Source organism: Ctenopharyngodon idella, chromosome 19, assembly GCF_019924925.1.
Source record: "Ctenopharyngodon idella isolate HZGC_01 chromosome 19, HZGC01, whole genome shotgun sequence".
In the NCBI taxonomy this organism is placed as follows: Eukaryota; Metazoa; Chordata; class Actinopteri; order Cypriniformes; family Xenocyprididae; genus Ctenopharyngodon; species Ctenopharyngodon idella.
In genome coordinates this window covers 16,983,759-17,005,000 of record NC_067238.1, presented here as the reverse complement: position 1 = coordinate 17,005,000, position 21,242 = coordinate 16,983,759, and the positions used below count along the sequence as shown (strand labels likewise).

At 36.4% G+C, this 21,242-nt stretch overlaps 3 protein-coding genes across 8 annotated transcripts in view; 2 read left to right on the top strand and 1 right to left on the bottom strand.

Moving 5' to 3' along the window:
- Positions 1 to 6,587, top strand: part of hycc1 (hyccin PI4KA lipid kinase complex subunit 1) — a 39,214-nt gene extending 32,627 nt beyond the window's left edge. For 5 of the 6 annotated variants that reach the window (XM_051873827.1, XM_051873828.1, XM_051873830.1 and 2 more), the window contains exon 11: positions 4,908 to 6,587. In XM_051873827.1, coding sequence (XP_051729787.1) covers positions 4,908 to 5,482 — 575 coding nt within the window. In that variant the 3' untranslated portion in view covers positions 5,483 to 6,587. Of the gene's footprint in view, positions 1 to 179; positions 488 to 4,907 lie in introns of all 6 variants that reach the window. The other variant, XR_007926675.1, reaches the window with a different exon arrangement.
- Positions 6,588 to 7,239: 652 nt separating this feature from the next.
- On the top strand, positions 7,240 to 16,260 carry tomm7 (translocase of outer mitochondrial membrane 7 homolog (yeast)). The gene is made up of 3 exons (XM_051873836.1): positions 7,240 to 7,486; positions 15,742 to 15,790; positions 15,867 to 16,260. The coding sequence occupies exons 1-3, from the start codon at positions 7,384 to 7,386 to the stop codon at positions 15,880 to 15,882; spliced, it is 168 nt and encodes a 55-aa protein (XP_051729796.1). The 5' UTR covers positions 7,240 to 7,383; the 3' UTR covers positions 15,883 to 16,260.
- il6 (interleukin 6 (interferon, beta 2)) lies at positions 16,145 to 19,576 on the bottom strand. The gene is made up of 5 exons (XM_051873835.1): positions 19,430 to 19,576; positions 19,134 to 19,345; positions 18,942 to 19,052; positions 17,531 to 17,674; positions 16,145 to 16,693 (listed from the first exon to the last, which is right to left on the bottom strand). Exons 1-5 carry the CDS (start codon positions 19,443 to 19,445, stop codon positions 16,475 to 16,477), a joined length of 702 nt encoding a protein of 233 aa, XP_051729795.1. The 5' UTR covers positions 19,446 to 19,576; the 3' UTR covers positions 16,145 to 16,474.
- Positions 19,577 to 21,242: the final 1,666 nt, after the last annotated feature.

The following is a 21,242-nucleotide window of genomic DNA, read 5'->3' as shown; positions in this document are numbered from 1 at the left end:
AATATAATTCAAAATAGTAGTCACTTTCATGTCATTGTCATCTGTGTCCATTTTTATCTTATAATTTTGATTCTGTTGATGTTTGTCTTGAGATGTTTCAGATTTGATTTCCATTTGTCACATCACATCACCCATCATGCATGTGTCCGTGTGTGTGTGTGTGTGTGTGTGTGTCTCAGAGTCTCAGGAGGACAGTGTAGACTCCCCTGACTCCTGCCCGACGGGGCCCATCCCTGAGATTAGCGTAACGGGGGTCAGCGGGGAACGACTGGCCAACGGAGAGGCTCTTCGCAGCAGGACGGAGGGGGAGGCGCTAGGGGGCGCCACAGAGGTGGGGGTCGACCCTAGAGGTCAAGAGGTCAGGAGGCAGAAGTCCGTGCGGAGGCACCTAGAGGACGGGACGCCCTCCGCGGGGCGGGTTCAGTTCTAGAACCCCACCCCACCCCCTCGTCCCGCACACCCCTCCCCTCTCCCCTCGGGCCCAGAGGTACTTTGTGTGGGGCGGAGCGTCTTGATAAGCGTGTCAATTATTTATGATATGTAAACCCTAAAGAGCATCAACGAGCAACTTTGGCTTTTCTGAAGGAATGTGTTTGGTTCAAAGGTAAAGCTTTATCCACAGCATTAGTGGCACAATGTCCATTAACACAGGAAATCATTTACTATATATAGATAATAATTAGATTAATTTATTATTTATTTGTTTTTTGTCTTTTTAGGTGGATTAATTCTATTAATGTGCATCTACATGTTTGTGTGCATGCATATATATTTTCAAACAGTTTTACATATTTATGATTTTACATATTTATATTGTAATAGACCCTTTTCACAGACTGTGATGACGCGTTTTAACGATCATCAATATCGTAAATCATGCAAAGTTTTTTATATTTTCATTTTTAAAAAAAACATATGTACATTTATAACAATATACTTAGTATTATATTATCTTTGCTTGCATCCCTCTGCTGTGAGGGTGTTTATAAAACAGCTGCTGTGGGAGTGACACTTAACATCTTTCTCTCTTCTGACTGCCGTTATCAATCGCTCTCTATTTTTTTCCTCTTTATGAAAGTTGTGAAAACACTATTGTGGAGTTTTTCTTTTGCTATTTGAGCAAATGGGAACACACAAAATATATTTAATGTTTTCTCTCATTCACCGCTATAGAATTTTACCAACTATGACGACTTCCGCTTCTGAGAAACCCGGAAATGTGAAAAGGGTCTATTAGATACAATTATTATAAAGTATATTATTATTATTATTTATTATTTATTTATTATATATTGAATTATTGTAAGTAGATACAATTATTAGAATTAAATATACTATTTATAATAATTAATTATTTTTTTATTATATTAAATTATATATTGTAATTAGATACAATTATTTTAATTAAATATATTATTATTATTGATTTATTATTTATTTAAATAAATTATATATTGTAATTAGATACAATTATTATAATTATTGTGTAAGTATTATTATTATTATTATTATTATTATTATTATTATTTATTTATTTATTTAAATATTTATTTATTATATTTGAAATTATATATTGTAATGGAATTATTGTAATGGATGGAATTATTATAATTGTATATTATTTTATTATTTAAGTAAATATTTATCATTTATTTATTATATATTGAATTATATTGTAATTAGATTATTATTATTATTATAATAATTACAATTATTATTAAAAATATTATTATTATTATTATCATTAATTTATTTACTTAAATAAATATTTATTATTTATTATATATTAAGTTATATATTGTAATTAGATAAGTATATATTATTATTATTTAAATACATATTTATTTATTGCATATTGAATTATATATTGTAATTAGATACAATTATTATAATTAAATATATTATTGTTATTATTCATGTATTATTTATTTGATTAAATATTTATTATTTATTTATCATATAATAAATTATATATTGTAATTAGATACAATTATTATAATTATTGTATAAGTATATTATTATTATTATTATTATTATTATTATTGTTCATTTATTATTTATTTAAATAAATATTTATTACTTATTTATGTTAAATTATATATTATAACTATTGTACAAGTATATTATTATTATTATTATTATTATTATTATTATTATTATTATTCATATTTATTGAATTATTTTTTACTTAAAGATGAATCAAAATGTTTGTGGTGAGTGACATTATATCTCAAATGTTGTGGATCGAGCTTGTGTTGATCTGGAATATTCCTCTATCTGTTATTAACAGACTCCTGAAATCATCTCCTTAACTTTGTGAATGACCCTGATTTTTCTGATGTTCTGTCTCACACTCTTGCGTCTATTTCTGTCGCATTCGCCAACTCGTTCCATATTTCTGTTTTTTTCCATTCTGCGTTTCGCCCCTGAGTGTTTTCCATCCAATCAAACCTCTTGAAATCACAGCTAACCAATTATGGAAATGACCTGCACTGCTTAAATCCCGTCTCACGATGCTGCTTTCAGAAAAGCGATTTACGAAACCTTCTTTTCCCGACACTTATCCACTGGGTTGCCAAGGGAAACGACCTCCCTTTAGATGCCTGAGAAACAAGACAAGACTGACAGGAAATGATGCGTCTGATATAACCATCAGCAAACCTTCAGAGAGGATGTTTCATGGAAATAAGAGCACATAATTTTGTCCATTACCAATACGGTTGCCATGTATTGTGCATCCCAACAAAAAACAGTCTTCATAGCTTTTGTGTCAGACTCCATCTGAACTTCCTGTCATGTCAGTCTGTTCTTTCTCTTCTAGTTTGAGCTTCTTGTTTGTGATGTCGGACACTTCCTTCCTTTCCCTAAAAACATCCCTCCTGCCAACAGCTCCCTCTGCTGAAACACCTGCTTGTAGGCGGTCCTTTATTTCCCTAAAACACTCTTTTAACTCTCTTATAGAAGGATATTTGTGCAGTTTGAGATCTGGTGTTGTTTTCTCATCTGTGTATCTTAAATGTGATTTCTGAACCATACTGTACGAGATGCATTGATAAAAATGCATTTTCTGAAAACATTCATGTAAATTTAAACATCTCTATTTCTAAAACCATGTAATGTGTTCAAAACCTGAATCATTGCAAAATTCATCTGGTTTATTAGGTGAATCTCACAAAAACTGTCTAGAATTATGCAGCTCATATTTCAACATGATTAAGCACAAAATTAAGCATATTTACCCCCAAATTCTCATTACTATTATATTATAATGTGGGGGGAAATAATAGTAACACAATATATAATAGTAGTATTTGTTATACCATTTATTTTCATTACTGTATTACAGTTACATCATTTTTGATTACATTAAGAATGAGTTTTTTCTCATTATAGCAGGGATTCCCAAAGTTTTGCTAGCCGAACCATTTTGACCTAAAATTTTTACTAAAATATTAAATCCCTCTGAGATTAAAGGTTGATATTTCAATAATTTAACAACACATTCGCATGTCTCTGATGTTGGTTAATGGTCACATGACATGCAGGTTAAAAAATAAAATATTTCATCTTTTTTTAGTAGGTATTTTATATTGATTTTATTGATTTTAATTTTTTAATTTTTATAATTAAATGAACAATTAGCTTTTCTTAAACCCATAAAACCTTGCAGTTTTCTCACGAATACCAGTTTTTTTTTTTAGGTTGAATCCCACAAATAAATGTAATAATTCACCACAAAAATAAAAATTAGTTAAATGAAATAATTTATTTTAATAATAATAATTAAAAAAATAGTAAATTAATACTATTAATACTATTAATTTGTAATAAATTAATTAAAATACTTTTTATTTTTGTGGTAAAATATGACATGGATTTTTTTTTTGTGAGATTTATACTTTATTTACCTTTTATGCTGTATATTAATAATATAATATATATAATATAAAAAAAAATAACATATATGGTAGTGTTTTCATTTACACAGCCCTGCATCTTCAAATAATATATTCTGCTGATTTGCAAAAATGCCTAATATAACCTGATTGGATAATGCTGAATTTAAAAATATAAATAAAAACATTTTATCACAGTTTTTATATATATATATATATATATATATATATATATATATATATATATAATGTATATATATATATATATATGTGTGTGTGTGTGTGTGTGTATATATATATATATATATATATATATATATATATATATATATATATATAAATAATAATAATAATAATATAATATATATAATGTGTGTGTGTATATATATATATATATTTGATTTGATTGCTTTTGTCATTAAAAAAAAAAAAGTTCATTAAAGATGAGATATGAGTTTCTGTTTTAATGACAAAAAGAAGTATTCAAAATGTATAAATAAACTTTCAGTCTGCAAAGGAGTGGGAAAAAATTCATCCAAAGGCTTTACATAACTTCATAAATAAGCTTTTTCTCACAAAATCTGTAATTTTCTGCCGCTGTTTGGATGATGTAAAACACCCACAGATGCAGCAGGAAACATCTGGGTCAAGTTTGGCCATAATTCTAACATTAAAATCAGAATTATGCATAAAATAATGTCAAATATGTGAAAATCAGCTGAGAATTTGAGTTGTACCTGACTCAGAGGAAGAGAGGAATCATTTTTCTAGTGATTAAGAGATAATACAAGACTTCTTCACCTTTATAAATGGTTGTCAAAAGCAAAAATGCTCCAAAATGCATATAATATTTTGTAATAGAGCACAGTTTTTGCTGCCATCACCCCAAAATGAGTAAGAAACAATTGGATTTAATTCATCAAATATGATGCAGGACAGTTCTAGGAAGTGTTTTTTAAATCTCAGCTCTCCAGAGGGATAAATCTGTGCTCTCGTCTCTTCCGCCCACAGACGCAGTGGATTTGGGTTCCCCGGATGAGCTGACGGAGATCGCGGAGGTGGACGAGGGCATCTGCACGCAGGCGTCTGGCGGTCAGGGCAGCCCACCGACCATCGTGATCAGCAACAGCTCCGGGAAGCCGGCGGGAAAGGGTTTGCGTCGCCTGACGGGAAGATCCAGCAAAGACAAGGAGAAAGACAAGGATAAAGAGAAGGACGCGGCAACGGGCATGGATCAGCTGACGCGCAAGCAGGCGGCCGTCCGCGCCATGAGCGAGAACCTGGAGCTCCTGTCACTCAAACGCCTGACGCTGACGGCCAGCCAATCAGTGCCTAAGAGCGGCTCGCTCAGCCTGTCGCGCACCGCCAGCGCCGTCTTCTCGCGCTCCTTCGAGCAGGTCAGCAACGTGTTCGCCGCCGCCACCGGCAACCAGCCGTCCAGCCGTGCGTCCAGTCCCACATCCAATCACGTTCCCGAAGGTGGCCTGCAAGACGAGGGTGTGGCCTATTTGGAGCACCTAAGCCCTGCCCACCAGCATCGGCAGCGCTCGCCCACCATTAGTATCCACGTGACCTCTGACCTGTGACCCTAAACTTTGGTTTTTGACTACAGTAATGCGACTCTAACACATACAGACGTGGCGCTGCTGCCATCTTGTGGCACAAAACTGCACCTTACAGGAAGTCTGTCTGTTTTTTTCCCTACGGTTGTGTATAATTACCAAAGTCATGTATTTTTGAAGTAAGTGTTTTTAAAAAAAACTTTAACTTTTTTCCCAGTTTGTTCCTGAAGTCGATCCATGAAGTTTACACGTGATTTATGAGCTGTATTGTGTGTTTTTTAATGCTGTATCTGTTTTGGGAGCGTTTGAGAGAAGATCACACATACTGAACCGTATTAAGATTTGTGTGATTTTTATGTGTGCGTTCGCAGCGGTTCCCCTCCTCTTTGTATCCCAGCATGCACTGGGCTTGAAGCGAAGCCATCATTTCACACTGTTTCCATGGGAATTTGGATGCTCGAGTGGAAAATCTGGTGGAATTAAGACACCAAAACAAAACAGTAGTCGTCTTCGTTTACAGCGTTTTTCATGCGGTATCTGAAAAGCAATATGGTTATTGTTTGAGTTGCTGTATGTGAGGATGCGTAAGGCCATAAGAGATGCTGTGACACGCGGCAGATGAAGAACAGGTATTATAGGAGTTCAGCAGCTGCTCGTGTGTCATACTGATGTCATGCTTTCAATGCAGAGACCCAGAAAACAGTGTGATTATAAGCCAGAAATCATTTCTTCATATAAGAATTAAAGATAAATCAATGTGATTTTTCTTTTTTTTCTTTTTTTTTTTTTTTCTTGGACTAATTATAGCAATTTTTTTTTCATTGGTGCATCACTGTGCTGTTGCATCTATTTATCTGGTTTTATTGTTGTTGTTGTTTTTTTTTTTAGGAAGACATCTCATTGGAAAATGTTTTTGAAGACATTTTTCTGGTCATAATGGTTTGTGCTTTTAATTTGAAGTGGGTCATCAATAACAGTGGTTGTGTCTGTATTCAGATTATTTTGAGAATGTGAATATTTTGTTGTGAACTGTAAATATTATTGTACTAAAGTCATTTTTTTTTTTTGCCTTTTATCAAAAAAAATAACATGGTTACAGTCTCTGAAAATAAAGATTTCTATTTCAGCATGCCTTGAGATTTTTATATTGTAAGAAAAATTCTCTATAAATGTTTTACTAATCATCGTTTAATTAAAATAGATTTATTCCACCTGAATAGTTTGGATATAGATTAAATGATTGAGCAATAGTGATCTGTGAATTTATTGTATATTAAAATTAAATGTCTATTTGTTAATGAGGTGTGTGTACATAATTCATTTATATTTGTAGGATTGGAAAGTTAATGTTTTTATTATTTAATTTAATAATTGTTATAATTCATGCAGTTATTATTTAGTTCTTTGTGTTTTTTCTCAAACATGTTCATCATAATATAGTCCCAATTGAGCCAAAACATTCAGTCTGAATTCATAGTAAATTGCTTTCATATAAATTCTGTCAATTAAACCTAAAATATTGTAAATATGTCATATAATTATATAGTGTAGTAAGAGATAATATACGTTTGACGGATTCTGTTGTTTATCTGCCATCAATTAGGTATTCAACTAAATTGTCAAAATGCATACATTTACATACAATATTAAGTTTAGCATTCATGACGCATTTTTACAATAAATAAATGACTAATAAATCAGAAGACATTACGTAAAATCTCTACATTGTTCCTGCTAGTGTCTCGATGTCCTTTGTGTGGCCGCTAGGTGTCAGTGGGCTGCCATTTTGCGACTGTCGCAAAACGGTTACCACAGGAGCACCGCCGCACACTTTACGGCATACACGTGGTTCCTGCGCTCTTCCGTGCCCTTCACTGCTCCACATCGGATCCAGAGACGATAATTGATCAAATCTGATCGAAATCATGACCAAACTGAGCAAAGAGAGCAAGCAGCGGCTGCAGCAGGTGTTCCAGTGCGGCCAGTTCATCATCCGCTGGGGTTTCATCCCCACTGTGCTTTATCTGGGTCAGTAAACTGCACTCACCTGCCTGTGCGCGTGAATCCTGTGTATTTACATGCTTTATATCAAGGTTTTATGAATCATTTTAGTCGTGTGATGAGTTTATAAATATATGCACAAAAATATTAAGCACTACAACTGTTTTAACATTGAAGATAATCAGAAATCATTCTTGAGCAGCAAATCAGAATGTGTTCAGAAGGATCACGTGACACTGAAGACTGGAGTAATGATGCTTCAGTCTAATTATACTTTTATAAGCGATTACACTTTACATTACGGACCCGCTTCATATCTATAAACCAGATTAAAGATTTGACGGTGACTTAGGCAAGAAAACAACACTGATCTCCCTAGCACAGTCTGCTAGAAAACCACAGCAACATGCTATAAACACTCCCAACACCCTAGCAACGCCCTAGAAACTACTGTACAACCTAGCAACCACATAGCAACGCCCTGACCATAACCCTAGCTTTGTGGTGTTGAGTTGTAAGATGTCTTCATTGTGATAGTTATAGTGTATTATTCAGTAATGAAAACCAAATATATAAAACAATTTATTCAGTATGATAATTTAGAAAAAAATATTTTTTATTAATATCTAGAGAAAAGGTGGACATTGGTTGATATATGTATATATACACGTATATATACTTATATGTATGAATATGTATGTACATATATATATATATATATATATATATATATATATATATATAATGAACAGTTAAAAGTTGGTAAATTAAATGCTTATTTTCACATTATTTATGCAAATTGAAACATTTGTAAACAGACAATGAGCATTTTACATTGATATAGCTGATGGTAAATTTAGGGTGATTACATGTTAAAAAAAATACCACTCCTGTTGGCCAGTCGGGTGTAATTACGGGCCAATGCTGATAATTTAAAAGAATAGATTTTATTATATTTCTATATTGACCTATTAATTGGCCTGGCTGATATATAATGTCTGTTTTTCCATGCTATTTTTCTGTTTGAAAGCATTTGAGACACTTTTGACGTACACATGTCTGAAGATATCAGTTGTAATTAAAAGCAGATACAGTCTCCTGTTAATTATTACTAATATTTGCATATTTGCAAACTTAACACACCTTAAATCTGGAATTATTTATTGGTTTACATTGTGTAATGTTGATATGCTTATTAGCGATGCTGATATATCAGAAAAACCAATTGATCGCTTAAATTTCGATGGTTTTGAGATTATCAGCATTAGCAGATAAGCATTTTCTGCAGATTTTTTTTTTTTTTAGTAAATATTAGGTAATTTTTTTTATATATTCTGTAGTATTGGCATTGTATCTGTCATTGGGCAACTTGTGTTCTAGATGAGTGTCATTTTTATTCATCACTTCTGTGTGCATCTAATTTATCATTAAATCGTATCATATATTTAATTATTAATCTTTCTAGTTACTGGAAATGTCGGTCATTAAGTAAGGTTTCACGTCACTGACCGAAGTCACTGCAGGACAGTTCGTCAGGATAAAGGGCTTCTGGGATGCGTTTGTTTGTAATACAGGGTGACTGCATCATTTGATGTAGTTTTTTCATGCATGCGGTCGTTAAGCATCTGAACACGCATCACTTCCTGCAGCTATGATTGACATGGTGTGATGCTCCATCATGATTATGGCTGCAGTTAATGTTCTTCAGCAGATATGACGGGCGATTGTACAGCAGGGTTCAGTGGGCGTCTTCGTCCTGCAGTGTCATCACTGTTAAATTTAAAATCAGGAAATGTTAATGAGGCTTTAGGGACTCTGCTCTTGATTCATACACTCCACAGAAATTTGCCTGCCTCTGTATTTTTGGCATGATGGGAAACATTTAAAATGAGATGCAAAAGGAAGTTGTAGCCTTTTGTGTGTCTGCTAAACTGCCTCGCAGGGAAAAGCCTCACAAGTCTAAACATTAGCATTTCTAGAGAACGGCTCGGACGTCAGAGGGATTTTGAGTCATTCTTCTTCCAGAACAGTGTTCAGGTCACTATGTGATGCTGGTGGAGGAAAACATTTTCTCATTCACCCCTCCCAAACACCCCAAAATGGTTCAGTAATGTTCAGATCTGGTGACTGTGCAGGCCATGGGAGATGTTTAACTTCACTTTCATGTTCATCAAACCACCAGTCTGTCACCAGTCTTGCTGTGTGTATTGGTGCATTACATAGACTGTAAAAAAAGATGGACGACGCACCTTTACTCTCTTCCGTTGTAGTAAGTGAAGTCGCCAGTGTGCCAATATGGCGCTGACATCTTGAGTCTCGAGTCTGCGCAGTAGCAAGCTCGAAGTGGAGGTGCGATATCAAGGTCCCGCCCACACTCCCACAGAAACGGTTAATAAAGCAGAACAACTCATTATGTCGGTGTGAAATAAACAGTTCTGGAAATGTAGAAATTAAAGTTAAAGCTCCAATCTCCTCCTGAAGATCCAGAAGAAAGTTCGTTGGTGCTTCAGTGAGTACTTCGCTCAGAGAAGCTGTCAATCTCAGCTGTCAATCATAACGTCAAAACCTGCATTTTTATAGCATCAAATAACTGACTAAAACCAAACTTATTTAAAGAACGAACACTAGAACATCAGCGTGATTTAAAAACTGCCTAAAATGACAGAAACCATCTTTGAAAAAAAAAAAAAAAAAAGTGGCGTATAATTTGATTGTTTAATTTGTCTCACGTTCCGTTACATTACATGGAGAGGGCGGGGTTTATGACCTATAATGCATCCAGCCACCTGGGGGCGATCGAGACACTTTGGTTTCACTTTTCAAGACTCGTGTGGCATGCTTGGTGCATTATCATGCTGACACATGGCCCACCTTTATGGTTAGGGTTGTCAAAAGTACCGGTACTTCGGTACAAAGTCGGTACTGAAATGTTAAAAATGTAACGATACCGGAATTCCCACCTAGCATTTTGAGCACTGTTGATTGGCTACTTGCCAATCACAGACATATCTGTTGAGCATATGAACACGATGGCCAATCAGAGGTAGGGATGTGCAACAGTGACCGAGTACTCGACCGTGACAGCGACGATCGATCATGTAAACGATGATCAATGTATTTTTTCTTTTTTCTCCTGATTGGTTATAGCAGCACTTTGGGCGGCGCCCTGAGCTCCAATTGTTTAGCTTTCCACAGCAAGCATCAAAAGACTTGAGAAGAGAGAGAATGGCCTCGAAGTCACGTAGTGATGTCTAGTTTCACTTTGACAAGATAGATGAAAATACGGTTCAATGCAAGCTGTGCAGTGCCAAGCTTTTATCTTGTGCTGAAAATATCCTTTAAATTCTATTCATAATTAATTTAGCAATAATCATCAGTGATTTTTCATACTGTAAAATAACATTTTGGTTGATCAGAAAGTGCAAATTGAATCCAAAATATTGCTGAAATATTAGTGACACTTTTAAAAGCACAATCGGAGTTACACTTTCGGTCAAGCTCACGTTTGCATTCGCAAACCTTTTGCAGATGAAAGTTGTAATAGACATCTGATTAATCTACTATAAGATGCGTTGGGTCGGGATATCAACATTTATTAGGAGGCTGTTGAATGTCGATTAACCATTTGGAAAATTTCCTCACTGTCACGTCCCTAGTTGGCACCATTGAAACCGACATTTGGCATTGGTGCGAGTGACCAAAGTTTTGGCTATAGCAGCCCGACCGTGTATATATTAACTCTGGAGCTCCTGATGAACAGTTTTGGTGGAAACAGGAGGGTTGAGGTGCGTGTTTAATTCTGCAGTGATTTGTGGGTTTATGTTTTTGGATACAAGCCAGGTTAGTACTTGGACATCATACTTTCAGATAGGGATGCACTGGGCCGATACCAAGCTCATGTACTTGTAATAGTAAAAATACCCCCGATACTAAAGACCGATACCTCACGTGACGTAACTGACAGAATTTTCCGTGCACGGAGACACCGACGGCAGCAGCAGAAACAATGTCAGCCTTAGAGGTGTGGAAATACTTCAAAATTAATGAAGACAACTCACACATTGCGAACTGCATGCTTTCAATCACAATTCGTTATCGATTAGTGAAGGCAGGATAGGCGGAATCACACTGAATGACACAAACCAGAAGCGCGCTCTCTCTCTCTCTCTCTGTCTCTCTCTCTCTCTCTCTCTCTCTCGCTCTCTCGCTCTCTCTCTCTCTCTCAGACAGCGTGCGATCGGTTCTCCTTGCGCCTGAATGGTCAAATGCACACATAGTTGTCAAAATGTCCATTGTGTGGAGTATCTCACGTAAATACAGTCGGTTATGGCTTAAGTGGACGTAAACATTTGGGTGAAAACAGGATATGTGTCAGTATCCATGGATTCGGTCTTAAAGGGACTATAGCCTATATTTGTCATTAATGTTAATAAAACAATAAAATATGTTAAATAAATGTATACATGGTAAATAAACCTACTGTATCTGAAAAACAAGTTTATTTCATTTGTATCTCTGTAGTATTTGTTGTATTGTTTGTAATTTGTTTCTTTTTATATATATATATATATATATAGGTAATTATGCCCTTTGAAGGTTATTGGACACTGTGAAATTTGTGTTCTTTAAGTTTGTGACAAGCACATAAAAATGCTTTTTTCATTAGAGTAATAATAAAGAAGCTGTCCTACATTCATTAGTCTCACTGTGTTGTGCTTGGAAAACTGCAACATCACCAAAAAGAGAGAGAGAGAGAGAGAGAGAGAAATTAATAAATGTATAGGCATCGGTATCGGCGAGTACTAGGGAAAAAAAGTATCGGTACTCGTACTCGGTCCTTAAAAAATGGTATCGGTGCATCCCTACTTTCAGACAGTTTCCTCTCGCATCCACAGTTACTCCTGTTGAATGGTGGTATGCCGACATTACCCAGGATACCACAGCTCTCGATACACCACAAAGACTTGCTGTCCTGGTTACAGATGAGCCAGCGAGACGCGCACCAACAATTTGTCCTCTTTTGAACTCTGATATGTCTCCCATTATGTTGTGTGGATTGCAGTATTTTATGTGCAGCTGTGAGCTTCTTTAATTAGACCTCACAATTGATCAATCAGAATCACCTATCCGAGAGAACCGTGTTGTAATAAAATATAAAAAGCAAAAGACTGTTGTGAAGAGTTTGTGCAAAAGTTTTGTCATTGTTTTGCCATACTGCTCGTTTGAAGCGTGTTGCACAATAAGTGAAATTGATATGAATCAGCTCTGACGTCTAAATTCTTAGAGATCTCACAATAATGTTGCTTTTATTGTGCTAGTCACACCAATATTGAATGAAAACAGGAAGAATTGCAGCTTTCTGTGCCCTTTCGCTGGAGTCACTTCCTGTGTAAGCGCTGCAACGCAGGACTTTTCTCTGTCCGCTCCGGATCTCTGAAGGATGTGAGGCAGTTTCATGATGCCAATCGAGTCAAATCGAGCTTCTCTGTAAGTTCCTGAGAATTGAGGAATCCAGACTTGCGAGAGTGATGATGTTGTCTTCAAACTCTAATGTAATCCTTTAAAAAATATGGCCAAATATTGTTCTATATATCAGCCTGCATTCGGTCATTTGATTTTTGTCATATACACCCTCAGAAGTTTCCATGCTAGTCATGCTGATCAAACGTCTGATATTGGCCACATCTAATGGCTGATTAACAAGTGTGTCAAATCTAAAATCAACTGACCGTCCACCTTGCTAATGTATAATGTTTTTTTTTTTTTTTTTTTTTTCATTTTCAATTGAGTAAATATTGTGTAAAATATTTTTTTTTCAGCTGTTTTGTGTCTCATTTGTCATTATTAACGTACATTTGACATATATCAGCATTAAATCGAGTGTCACCTGCTCTGTAGATCAGTGATCTCACAAAAGCTGTCGAGAACATCTGCTATTTCCCCCCTAAAAATATGATAGTTATATTTCACCCCAAAATTCAAAATAAATTGCATTAAGTAAATAAATCCTTGTTTTTTTTTTTTACGACAAATTTTCCCCTTAATTTCTCAACATCTTGCAAATGTAAAATCTAATTAAATTGTAGTTACTTTAATGCAGAAAAAAAAAACATCCAGTTGTAAATGATTCAAGTTTGGAGTTGGTAAGATTTGTTATTGTCTCTGCTGCTCAACAAGGCTGCATTTTGTTTCATGAAAAATACGGTAAAAACAATAATATTGTGAAATATTACAGTTTAAAATAGCAGTTTTCTATTTAAAAATACTGTAAAATGTAATTTATTCCAGTGATCAAAGCTGAATTTTCAGCATCATTACTCCAGTCTTCAGTGTCACATGATCCTTCAGAAATCATTCTAATATGATGATTTTCTTCTCAAGAAACATTTCTTATTATTATCAATGTTGAAAACAGTTGTGCTGCTTCATATTTTTGTGGAAACCTTGATACATTTTTTTCAGGATTCTTTAATGAAAAGAAAGATCAAAAGAACAGAAACAGTAATCTTTCGAATCATTATAAATGTCAGTTTAATGTGTCATTGCTGAATAAGGCTATTAATCTCTTTAAAAAAAAAACTTACTGGCACCAAACTTGAACGGTTGGGAGATATATATATATATATATATATATACACACACTATATTGCCAAAAGTTTTGGGACGCCTGCATTTACGTGCCCATGTACTTTAATGACATCCCATTCTTAATCCGTAGGGTTTAATATGGAGTTGGCCCACCCTTTGCAGCTATAGCAGCCTCAACTCTTCTGGGAAGGCTTTCCACAAGGTTTAGGAGTGTTTTTATGGGAATTTTTGACCATTTTTCTAGAAGCACATTTGTGAGGTCAGGCAGTGATGTTGGCGAGAAGGCCTGGCTCACAGTCTCCACTCTAATTCATCCCAAAGGTGTTCTATCGGGTTGAGATCAGGACTCTGTGCAGGCCAGTCAAGTTCCTCCACACCAAACTCACTCATCCATGTCTTTATGGACTTTGCTTTGTGCACTGGTGCGCAGTCATGTTGGAACAGGAAGGGGCCATCCCCAAACTGTTCCCACAAAGTCGGGAGCATGAAATTGTCCAAAATGTCTTGGTATGCTGAAGCATTAAGAGTTCCTTTCACTGGAACTAAGGGTCAAGCCCAACCCCTGAAAAAACAACCCCACACCATAATCCCCCCTCCACCAAACTTTACACTTGGCACAATGCAGTCAGGCAAGTACCGTTCTCCTGGCAACCGCCAAACCCAGACTCGTTCATCGGATTGCCAGACAGAGAAGTGTGATTCGTCACTCCAGAGAACATGTCTCCACTGCTCTAGAGTCCAGTGGCGGCGTGCTTTACACCACCGCATCCGACGCTTTGCATTGCACTTGGTGATGTAAGGCTTGGATGCAGCTGCTTGGCCATGGAAACACACTCCATGAGTCTCTCTACGCACTGTTCTTGAGCTAATCTGAAGGCCACACGAAGTGTGGAGGTCTGTAGCTATTGACTCTGCAGAAAGTTGGCGACTTCTGCGCACTGTGTGCCTCAGCAGGCACTGACCCCGCTCTGTGATTTTACGAGTTGCTGTTCCCAATTGCTTCCACTTTGTTATGATTCCACTAACAGTTGTAGTAGATTTAGTAGTGAGGAAATTTCACGAATGGACTTATCGCACAGGTGGCAACCTATCACAGTACCATGCTTGAATTCACTGAGCTCCTGAGAGCGACCCATTCTTTCACAAATGTTTGTAGAAGCAGTCTGCATCCCTAGGTGCTTGATTTTATACACCTGTGGCTGTCGCGGTCACTGTCATGTTCTGTTTGTTTTTATTGTCATGTGCTTCTCTGTTCCTGCCACTCTTCAGTCACCATGGACACTAATCATCTCCACAGCTGTTTGTCATTTACCTTTGTGTATTTAAGTTCCTGCCTGAGTTCAGTTCTTGGTCCGGTATCGTCTTTACCTGTTGCCTGTCTGATAACATTAAACTACATGTTTTGAGAATCTTCGTCTTCCTTCGCCTGTTTTCCTGCAGCAGTACCTGACAGTGGCCATGGAAGTGATTGGAACACCTGAATTCAATGATTTGAAGGGGTGTCCCAATACTTCTGGCAATATAGTGTGTGTGTATATATTTTTTTATGTGCCATGATATTCTCTTAAAGATCAGCAACAACCACTAAAAAACCTGGTTTACCACTAGTTCATGCTTCTGAATCTGTTCCATGTTTCCATTGAGACTTATTTACAGTTTTTTTTTTTTTTATTATTTATTTATTAATTTCTCAGGTTTTAAACGTGGAGCTGATCCAGGGATGCCTGAGCCCACAGTCCTGAGGTCAGTTGTGTGAGTTGAACATGTGAAGCTCACAGTGTTTTACCACAGAGAGCTGATGAAGATGTTTATCTTTCAGTTTGCTTTGGGGATGAAGACGCTCCTGACAGCCACTACAGATGAATCAGATCCTCCCACTGAACAGCCAAACTCACTGAAGAATCTGAGACCAGCGAGTAATCGTCCATCCACTCATGTTGGGACACTGACTGCTTGGATCTGAATGTTGTGCTGGGATGTAAATACTTCGCTCTCTCATCCACCCTGTTTTTTTTTTTTTTTTTTTGGTTTTTTGTTTTTTTAAGACATTTGCTTCTTCTTTCTAAAACATTGTCTTGAGAAACACACACAATGTAATTGAATTGTCTTGGTTTTTTTTAATCTGAATAGGTCATTGTAAACAATCTCAGGATGTGCTCGCCGTTCAGTTTCTAATAAACTAAACATGTTTAATAAATATTTATCCGCACAGATTTTCAGTGTTGTACAAATGAAAGTACAGAAGTAGTACAGGAGTAAATAAAAGTACACACACATAAATATTACATTTATAAATATTGCGTTGTACAAATGAGACATTCAATAAGTTAAAAGTACAGACTCATAAATATTAAATTATCATGCCCTTGAATCAAATATTTGCAATGGTCAATAAATAAATATATAAGTCAAATAAATTAGCATTGATTAGTTCTTCTCAGAGGTCCAGTCACTGGGTTTCTTCACGTCTTTTCCCCGGTGTCCACCCTTCCTCTTGCTCATGTAATTGACGGCTCTGCATGTGTCGATCATGACGCTGGTGAAGTTGAACAAGATCGAGTGTACGGTTGTCTTGTGCATCCATGCGGATTTGACCGGCAGAGGACTGCTGGAGATCGGATCCATCTGTCCTTCACTCACCTGGAGCTGGAGGTAGAAATAAACATTAAATATGTGTCACGCCACCACTTACACTGCTAATGTACGACTAGCTCCGATTGGTTGGTTTTGAGTGCACAGCTACTGCAGTGCTGAAATGACCTGTTTGATATCAGTCTATCACTAGTCTTCAGAGATTATTGGGTCCTTATGAATTGAGTAATCTGCATTTCATGACTTTTCACAGTCTATTTATTCATCAATTATTGTTTTGACTGATCTTCCTCGATCTTCAACATGCAAAAGTGTAATTCATTATTTGGTAACACCTTAAAGTAATGACTAATTTGTTAACATTAATGCATTTTCAGAGCATTTATTCATCTTTAATGTTAATAAAAAATACAATTGATCTTTTAAGTTAGTTCATACTGCATTAGAAAATGTCAACAACTTTAACATTTTAAAAAATGTATTAGTAATCTTTGATAGTAAATTACCTTTATGCTCTAAAATCTTAAAATTAGTGTGACTTAAGCAGATCGTATATGACATTGCACAAATTCATACAAATTGCCAGCAATTGCCAAAATGTAAAATAGTTATGAATTGCCATGAGAGTGTATTGAACAATAATGACATTTTTCAGTTTTTGGAGGGAAAGTTAGATAATCTCTAGATTTGATTATATAACAAAATGTAATGAATTTTCTTATTGTAAAGTGTTACCAAATTTTTGGATGTTTATGCTCTAAAACCTATGAATTCGATTTTTGATTTAATTTCAAAAGTGTAAAAATCACTTGTTGACATTTAAAATGACGTCAAGGTCAGCCTCTTGGTCAGGATGCGATGATCGGAGATGTTGAGTTCAGGTGTGTTTACCTGGCTGTTAAAGGCCTCCAGCAATCGTTTGGTCTCGTGTTTGATGTCGTTGACCAGGGTTGAGGTCAGATTTTCCTTCTCGATGTAGTTCCAGTTCTCTTTATACCACGTCAGGACACTGTAAATGCGCCCCAGACACCTTTCCTGAAACATTCATGAGGGGAGATTCTTAAGTTGTGTGTATTTATGGCCAATATTTGAGAAAATCAAATGAAAACATTTCTGTCATGACAACTCTCGAAGTGTTTTGGCATGGAAATGGATATGACTAAGCTGATATGTTTGGTCTTGGTGGAATAGATCTACTACAGTGCTGCTGAGCAAGAACAGGACTTGCTACTGCCAATACAAACACCGATACGCTGCTGTACAATATTGCGTACATGAATTACTCATAGCAGATCTATACAGGTGGAGCTGGGGAAGGTGGAGGGTTTCTGAAAGCATGCTGCAAGTGCTAACCAAGTACTTAAAGGTTGAGCAGCGAGCTCATTGGGTACTGATATAACGAACTAATCAGCTGTGCCCTATAGAGAGTGATGTGATTGCAAGCAGATTGAGGACCTATCAGCCTGTGCCATCTAGAGTTTCAGGACAGAACTTTGTAATTATTACATGTGCTGAATAAAAAGATCTGTCTTAACTTTCAACTGCATTTAGTTTGTGTAACGATATCAACCCAATCTATTTCACAAGGTTTTGCATTAATGTGCTTTGAATGAAAATGTACGTTTTTTCGTATGAAAGAAGCATTAAATTAGTGTGGCATATGCAGATTTTATGAATGAGATCATACAAATTAGTCACTGATTTGCCAAAATGTAAAAAAGTTACGAATTGCCATGAAAGTGTGTTGAACGGTAATGACAGTTTATTTTTTTGTAGGGGAAGTTAGATAAGCTTTGCACTTGCAAATACTACAATTTGAAGCGTTGAACTTAGATTGCTTCTGTAGATGATGGCCTAACTCAAATCATGAAAATATCTGTTCTAGAAACGATGTGCTCCACTTCACTACTTAATCCCATTATAGCAAAACAAACGTTTTGGGAAAAACTCGGTTCTATAAAATGCTTGGCTTGATCGTAACGATGATGGATTCTTTGTAATGAAACATTGCAAATGCCATCAAGTTAGTGTAAAGTACCAGTCAAACATTTGAACATAATTTATTTTAACTATTTTCCACAGCTATAGTAATAGGCATCAAAACTATATAAATAACACATGGAAATACTTGGATTATATAGTGACAAAAAAAGACATTCTGGCAAATTAAACTTTTAAATCTTTTTTAGAAACTACATTTTTAAAATTATTATTATTTTAAAATCATGCTTATGGGACAGAAAAGTTTCCCCAATTGAAGAATCAGCCCTAAATAAACCCCAGCCATGATAAGTGTTCTTACTGTGCTGAAGTTTCTGGACAGACAGCCGTCAGAAGGTCTGAGGAGAGGCGTGCTGATCCTGACACCTTCATACGCCGTCATATTCACCGTCTCTCTGAAATCTCTGTCAAACTGCAGATGGAAGAACACAAAATTAGTTTAAGACAGTCAGAAGAATGATGCACCTTTGTTTTATTCTGTTTTTAAAAGCACCTGTTCATCTCGCAGAGTCTTGACATCCTTGTGCAGATCTCTTGCCATCAGATACCATTTCTGCCGGTCTTTCAGAGGACTATTCACATCCACATCCTGAACTTCATCCCCAGATGTTTCAGATAACTCCCCCATTCTGCTGTACACAGGCACAGCATCCACCATGAGACAGATGGAAACTGCCAGTATGACAGACAGGAAGAGCGCTTTGTCTGCAGAGAAAAGTGAGAGAGAGAAAGTGAGAAGATGTGTCTGTCTGCACGAGGATGTCCGATCGGTCTAACGCCTCCACTTACTCAGAGCTGACGGCATTGTGATTGCGAAAGTTTGTGTGATGTCTTCAAGCAAACTCGGGAGACTTCTGAACAACGCTTCTGAAGTGGTTTTTATACACAGGCTTCAGGAGTTTCCACTTTTTAACCCGCCTTTAAAAAATTGCCCTGATTCTGATTTTTTCTTTTTATTTTTCCCCCTATAAACTTGTAGGTTTCCACAAGTTGTGACTTTTAAAATGATTAGAAGAAGCCTTAGGTTTTGATACTTTTAATGTGATTTTATTTATTTTGATTTAAATTTTTTTCTGTATAGGTACAGAGACCTGGACAGTGGGGCATGTTGTCACAGTGATAACCTGCTGTTTATTGACACCGATGAGAGAATTTTTGAAATGTAAAATTTTTTAAAAATTAAATAAAATAGTCTACAACAGAAATAGACCATGTTCCACAACATATCTTAATATATTATCTATTATTGAATTGTGCGTAATAAGCTATATAATGACTTTTCTTAAAACTTTGGGAAACTATAAAGTGACAAACAAACTACAGTTTAGATGAAGAATCAAGCATTTGTGACTTACAACGTCTTAATTACTGAGATACAGACCTTGTGACAACTTGCCAAAGTTATAAAAATTTACATTTATTATTATGAAAAATGCACAAAAATACCATTTTCAATTTTCAGAAACCACATTATTATTTTAAAATTCTTTAAAATCATGCTAGGGGACAGAAATGTTTCGCTAATTAAAGAATCAGCCCTAAATAAATCCCAACCATGATAAGTGTTCTTACTGTGCTGAAGTTTCTGGACAGACAGACAGAAGGTCTGAGGAGAGGCGTGCTGACCCTGACACCTTCATACACCGTCATATTCACCGTCTCTCTGCAGATGGAAGAACACAAAGTTAGTTTAAGACAGTCAACAATATAACACCCAAGCTCTTTTTTCCCAGGCTCGCCCAGATTTTACGTTTATTATTATGAAAAATGCACAAAAATACAATTTTCAATTTTAATGTGAAATATACACCAATCAGGCAATACATTATGACCACATTCCTAATATTGTTTTGGTGCCCCTTTTGCTGTCAAAACAGCCCTGACCTGTCGAGACATGGACTCCTCTAGACCCCTGAAGGTGTGCTGTGGTATCTGGCACCAAGATGTTAGCAGCAGATCCTTTAAGTCCTGTAAGTTGTGAGCTGAGACCTCCATGAATTGGACCTGTTTGTTCAGCACATCCCACAGATGCTCGATTGGACTGAGATCTGGGGAATTTGAAGGCCAAGTCAACACCTCAAACTCATTGATGTGCTCCTCAAACCATTCCTGAACCATTCCTGCTTTGTGGCAGAGCGCATTATCCTGCTGAAAGAGGCCACAGCCACCAGGGAATACCGTTTCCATGAAAGGGTGTACATGGTCTACAACAATGCTTAGGTAGGTGGTACGTGTCAAAGTAACATCCACATGGATGGAAGGACCCAAGGTTTCCCAGCAGAACACTGCCCAAAGCATCACAGTGCCTCCACCGGCTTGCCTTCTTCCCATAGTGCATCCTGGTGCCATGTGTTCCCCAGGTAAGCGACGCACACGCACCCGGCCATCCATGTGATGTAAAAGAAAATGTGATTCATCAGACCAGGCCACCTTCTTCCATTGCTCCGTGGTCCAGTTCTGATGTTCATGTGCCCACTGTTGGCTCTTTCGGCGGTGGACAGGGGTCAGCATGGGCACCCTGACTGGTCTGCAGCTATGCAGCTCCATACGCAACAAAATGTGATGCACTGTGTATTCTGACACCTTTCTGTCAGAACCAGCA